The sequence below is a fragment of the Bipolaris zeicola genome (assembly GCF_000523435.1).
Source record: "Bipolaris zeicola 26-R-13 unplaced genomic scaffold scaffold_525, whole genome shotgun sequence".
In the NCBI taxonomy this organism is placed as follows: Eukaryota; Fungi; Ascomycota; class Dothideomycetes; order Pleosporales; family Pleosporaceae; genus Bipolaris; species Bipolaris zeicola.
Genome location: NW_006912574.1, coordinates 131 through 5,526, shown reverse-complemented (window position 1 = coordinate 5,526; position 5,396 = coordinate 131). Strand labels below are relative to the sequence as shown.

Here is a 5,396-nt window from a genome sequence, read left to right as displayed (position 1 = left end):
AAAAAAAAAAGATTAAAGTGGTATAGCCCGACGGGGTTATAGAATAATATTTAATATTATTTGGCGATATTAGTGAATACGGTTAAAGAAGCTTAATAAACTTTAAGACCGTCGGCCATATAAAGGGTCGCTACAGACTGGGTCACTAATGGGTGGCTGAAATGCTGCTTAATGTACAGTCGGAACTTTAGTTAAATGTGTTTAACTAATAAAATATACGAATTCAAAGTTATTTTAGCTTATTGTTAATATATTAAGTAAGTTATTATGTATTACCTGACTGTGACCATGAAGGCCTTGAGCTTATGTCTGTATCTATAAATAAAGTGTTACAGAAACAAAACACTAATATTAACCAGTCGGAAGAAACTTGATTAAAGGAAAGAGAATTAGAATTAGATTGGTTTAGTGGATTTTCAGAGGCAGAATCCATGTTTTATATATCTACTACAGGAGCTTTATCATTCAAAATAAAATTACATTGAGATGATAGACAAACTTTAGTATACATAAAAAATTTGTTAAGTGGGTTGGTAAATCGAGAAGTAGGTGTTATTGTAGATTCAAAAAACCAACATGAATCTTATTATATAGTAGCCAAGTTTATAGATATACTAGAAATACTTATTCCTTTATTTTCAAAATATTATTTTACAACTTCTAAGTTTTTAGATTTTCAATGTTTTAAGGAAGCAGCTGAAATAAGAAAAACATCTTATAAAGAAAAGAGAAAATTAAATAAAGAAGAATTAAACCAAATATTAGAGATAAAAGCTACTATGAATAGTAACAGATCGGAGTTTGACATGAATGATCTTCCTAAAAAATTTTTAAGTCCTTCTAGACTTATAGGATTTATAGAAGGGGATGGTGCATTCTGTATACCTAACATGATTCCTACTCTTTCGATTAAACAGCACTCTAAAAATATACACTTTTTATATGAAATTGCTGAATTTTTAATTAAGTTACCGTATTGCCCAGAAATAGAGACTAAATTAGATAAATTGAACACTAAACCTACTCCTGGAGTATCTAGAGATAGTCCTACTACATGTATTTTAAGTGTTTCTAATATTCTTCAACTTTATAATTATATTTTACCTTTTTTTAAAACATTAAGATTTAAAACTAGAAAAGGTGTAGATTTTCAATTATGAGAATTAGCAGTAAAACTTAAAGCTCTAGGGCATACAACAAACCCTGAAGGTAAAAAATGTTTCATTGAAATAAATAAGTATATTAATAAACGATATACTACTAGCACTTTGGTAGCGGAAGCTCCAAACTTACAAAAAATTTATGAAATATTAAACAAACCTCCTATATTTGATTTATCTTCAGGGTTATCTTATAAATCTCTATCCGATATTATTAAAGTATCTAAAAAAGGTCACTCAGGATTCGGTGGGAATGTTTATGATAATGGTGAATTAGTAGTAGGTTCTCCTTTCTCTTCATATACTCAAGCAGCTTTAGCCCTTGGTAATATTAATGTTTCTTCCGTTATATCTAAAAAGATAGATACTGACAAGCTTTATAAAGGAAGATATAAATTTGAATCTTCTGTTTAGCCTGATATTTGGTCACAAAATTAAATACCTCTTTCTTACAATAAGCAAGTTTGTATGTATTGCCCTACGGGCAAATGTCACTATGAGGTAAAATTTTTGCCTCAAATGTATAACTAAAAAAAATAAAAAAAAAATAAAAAAATAAAAAAAAATAAAAAAAAATTAAAAAAAAAATTGGTGACTTCATCTTTATTTCCTCCAGTACCAAAGATAGTAAGGTACAATTAATGAGGAGAAGTGTATCTCCAATAGCTAAATTTCTCTCCACCTGCTAAGTATTCCCCACAAAATTCAAACCCTGTTTTTTCCAAAACTCTTATACTTCCTTTGTTACTCATATGGATCTCAGCTCCCAATTGCTCTTTAGCCTCTTGATGGTAAAAAAATTTACCCAATGAGATAGCCTGTACACGCATGCGTGTATTCTCACGTGGCAGACTCCACCAAACACCTAGGAACTCCTTTACAAACTCAGTGGCGTATCCCTTATTCCAATACTCTTTTTTCAAAACATAATAGATCTCAGGCCATTTTTCATCCTTGTTATCCAAGAAGAACACCCCTCCATCTCCAATTAACTCCCCTTCGGTTCCGTCTGGCTTTTTGAGGAAGATTCCGACCATTGCATAGTCGATGAGTTTTCGTTCGAGAAAGTATTCTCGAGTACTTTGAACGAAAGTTTCCAACTGGCTTTGGTTTGGTGTTGAGGACGTTCCGCTATTGGATAGAGATGACTTGTATATGGCAAGGTATGCCGTAAAATCCGAGGCAAGAAGCGGTCGAAATATAAGACGTTCGGAAGAAAACCCCATAAGGTTTTTGTGAGAAGGTTTGGTAGTTGATACTTGGACAGATACAGAGAGGGGGATGGAGGTAAATGTAGAAGCCATTGTAGTGTGTGAGTGTATTTGGTTTATCGGACGGGTAGGCGAAAGGAGGGTTGGTTTGGTAAATTCTGTTAAGAACGGTGGGGTTGGTGCAAAGATGGTTGACGAAAGGTGGTTGCTGATAACTTCTTGGATGAAAGTGCTGTTTGAAAGAAGTGATCGGATGTTGAGATGCCTTGGTAAGGTGGTGAACATAAATTAGTAGGGAGAAATGAGAGATACTTATACTTCTATTTGCCAACGAGGTAAAAGCGTGCCAAGTAGGCAACAGCGAGATATTATTGTGCCAAGCTTAGGCATCCATACTGCCAATCAGGCAGAAGTGTCAGATGATGGGTCGAAAACCTGTTATCCTTACAACAAAAGGATAAGGGTGATATATTTTATTGGCTTATCCTTAACAATGACTCAAAGCAAGTGACGATCCTGAGAGAATGACACGTAATCTTCTGGGCTAAAGATAAGGGGAAGAGATTTGATTGGCTCATTCTATTTATGACTCACTGTTATCGGCGATCTAGATGTCTGGGCTGACATGTGAAAGAGATAAATATAACCTTTTCAGCTTTGATTGGTTGACTCTTATCTATGACTCATTCATGTAAAAGACATTTAAAGTCTAGAATCTCATGTGAAAGAGATAAAGATAACTCCTTCACCTCTTATTCGCTAACTCTTATCCATCACCTGCTTCATTTTTATTGTACACGCGGTTATCTTCCCTAAAAGGGTATTGCATAAGAGATATGTTGGATAGGGCTATGCAATTTTATTGCATAAACCCGGCATTGTTATTACCTTATCGATAGGGTTATTGGCCGTTACATCAGTATGCGACTTAATCTCGGCGTAAAGCCGAGGTTGGCTTAATAAGAGAGGTTTACAAGTATATATGTCGGCCTTTCTTTCGGTCTTATTCTTCACCAGTCCACCACCACATCCCCAATACAATACACCACTTTTCTTTCGGGTTTTAAGTCTGTCCAACCATGTTTACTTTCATCCATTCACCCGCTTCTTCTCCAACCCTCTCTGCTTCAAGCGGAAAACCCGATTATCCTACGCACGGTTTACCGCTCTTGGATGGCTATCCCTCCTTTTCACCTTTTCAAGGGACATCTGAAGCCTCGTCATCCTATCAGGCCCAGTTTGTTCCTGAAACCTGGATCCCAGAAACACCTTCTTCAGCCCAACCTGAGCAGCACAGGACCGATTACAAATTACCACCCCATGTGCTCGAGCACTTGGACAATACCCAACTTTCAGACGAACCTGAATTATACTCCGATCATACCAGATCGTCTCAGTTACTCATCCATCAGATGGAAGTGATGGTCCAAGGGGTTCGTGAAGAGAGGAGGGAGCAGGACAGCAAGATGAAGGCTCAGGAACAGCTTATCGAAAAACTGAAGGAGATGGTTTATGAGCTGAAGGATAATATGGAGGGACAAGAAAAAAAGCTGAAGGCCCAAGAAAGGAAGCTGAAGGGACATGAATACCGTATTGGAAAGAGATATTATACTCGAAGTGGGAAAAAGTGAAAGACCTTTGGAGGAGGATTGGTAAAGATGAGATTTATATATTAAAAAGTGAGGCAAGGCTAAAAGATGGTAAATTTAAATTTCATTCTTGGTTAAATAACAAAGTAGAGTATGTTGAATACTCTAACCAGACAATCAATATGTAAACTTCCATTAAAACAACCATTACTCCGGCTCCGCTTAAAAAAAAAGAACTATGCAATAGTTCTTTTTTTTTACTCAGCCCTCAGCCCCCTGGGCTGATGGCGCCGAGGCTAAAAAAAACACTGTTCAGGACAAATTCTTAACATCAAGAAACCGTTTCTTCCTTTTTCGGACAGATGATACGCCAAAAGCCACAGATCTCCTTATCCTGGTTTTTTACTTCTCCACAAAACTTATACCCTGCCTTTTCCACCACCTTTTGATTTGCTTTATTATCCATCTTAATTTCAGCACACAATCGCTCAGTTGCCTTATGTTTCTCCTGGCTATCGAGGGAGATTTCCTCCACAAGGATGCTTGTATTTTCACGGGGCAGATCCCACCAAACGGACAAAAATGCCTTCAGGAACTCTGTGGCGTAACCATGACCCCAGTACTCCTTTTTGAACACATAATGGACTCTAGGCCATTGCTTGTCCATTTTAAGGACCAATCCCTCACCGATAAGTTCTCCCTCCCTTTCATTTGAGTTTTTGAGAAAGATTCCGACTCTTTTTTGGTCTTGTAATTGATTGAACCAATGTCGAGCTGTTTTCGTTTCGGGCATTGCGTCAAGGCCGTAACCACGCATAGGTTCAGGTTGCTTCAGGAGGAGGTGATAGGCTTCAAAATCCGACTCAAAGAGTGGTCGAAAAATAAGACGTTCAGAAGAAAACCTGGGGAGGTTTTGGTGAACAGGTTGAGTTGTCGAAACTTCGACAGAAGAAGGGGTTGAGGAAAGAGTAGAAGACATTGAGGTGCATTTGGTTGATTTTACACGAACTTTTTGAAGTGTAAGTGTGTAAGGTGAACACGAATTAGTTGAGTGAAAAGGGTGGTACTTATACTGTAAAAGGCCAAGCACATACCCACTGTACCAAGCACATAGCCACTGTGCCAAACAGGCAACCGTTGTACCAAGCAGGCAACTATGCAGCCAAGTAGACTAATCTTCCAATCATTGAAAGGAGTAGAAGTCATCTGAACAACATAATATAAACTGAAACCTCCTATTGGTGCATTATTATGTGACTCACATCCATCGGTGATCCGGGAATACAGACACGTCATCCATTCGGAAAAAAGATAAGCTTGTATGTTTTGATTGGTGAGACTTTATCTATCACGCACAGCAATCGGCGATCTAGGAGAACGGACGTCTTAACGTCTTGGCTAAAGATAAGGCCGCAACCTCCAAATGGTGGAAAGTT

The 5,396-nt window shown here is 37.4% G+C and overlaps 4 protein-coding genes across 4 annotated transcripts; 2 read left to right on the top strand and 2 right to left on the bottom strand.

Moving 5' to 3' along the window:
• Positions 1-485: 485 nt before the first annotated feature.
• COCCADRAFT_113017 (uncharacterized protein) lies at positions 486-1,160 on the top strand (the record flags this gene model as incomplete). Its single annotated transcript, XM_007720586.1, has 1 exon — positions 486-1,160. A coding segment is annotated over one exon (675 nt), but the record flags the coding sequence as incomplete, so codon positions are not given.
• Positions 1,161-1,798: 638 nt separating this feature from the next.
• Positions 1,799-2,464, bottom strand: COCCADRAFT_113019 (uncharacterized protein; the record flags this gene model as incomplete). The annotated part of the gene is made up of 1 exon (XM_007720585.1): positions 1,799-2,464. The coding sequence occupies one exon, from the start codon at positions 2,462-2,464 to the stop codon at positions 1,799-1,801; it is 666 nt and encodes a 221-aa protein (XP_007718775.1).
• A 986-nt stretch (positions 2,465-3,450) lies between these two features.
• On the top strand, positions 3,451-4,002 carry COCCADRAFT_31438 (uncharacterized protein; the record flags this gene model as incomplete). The annotated part of the gene is made up of 1 exon (XM_007720584.1): positions 3,451-4,002. One exon carries the CDS (start codon positions 3,451-3,453, stop codon positions 4,000-4,002), a length of 552 nt encoding a protein of 183 aa, XP_007718774.1.
• Positions 4,003-4,291: 289 nt separating this feature from the next.
• COCCADRAFT_113020 (uncharacterized protein) lies at positions 4,292-4,939 on the bottom strand (the record flags this gene model as incomplete). Its single annotated transcript, XM_007720583.1, has 1 exon — positions 4,292-4,939. The coding sequence occupies one exon, from the start codon at positions 4,937-4,939 to the stop codon at positions 4,292-4,294; it is 648 nt and encodes a 215-aa protein (XP_007718773.1).
• Between the last annotated feature and the right edge of the window lie 457 nt (positions 4,940-5,396).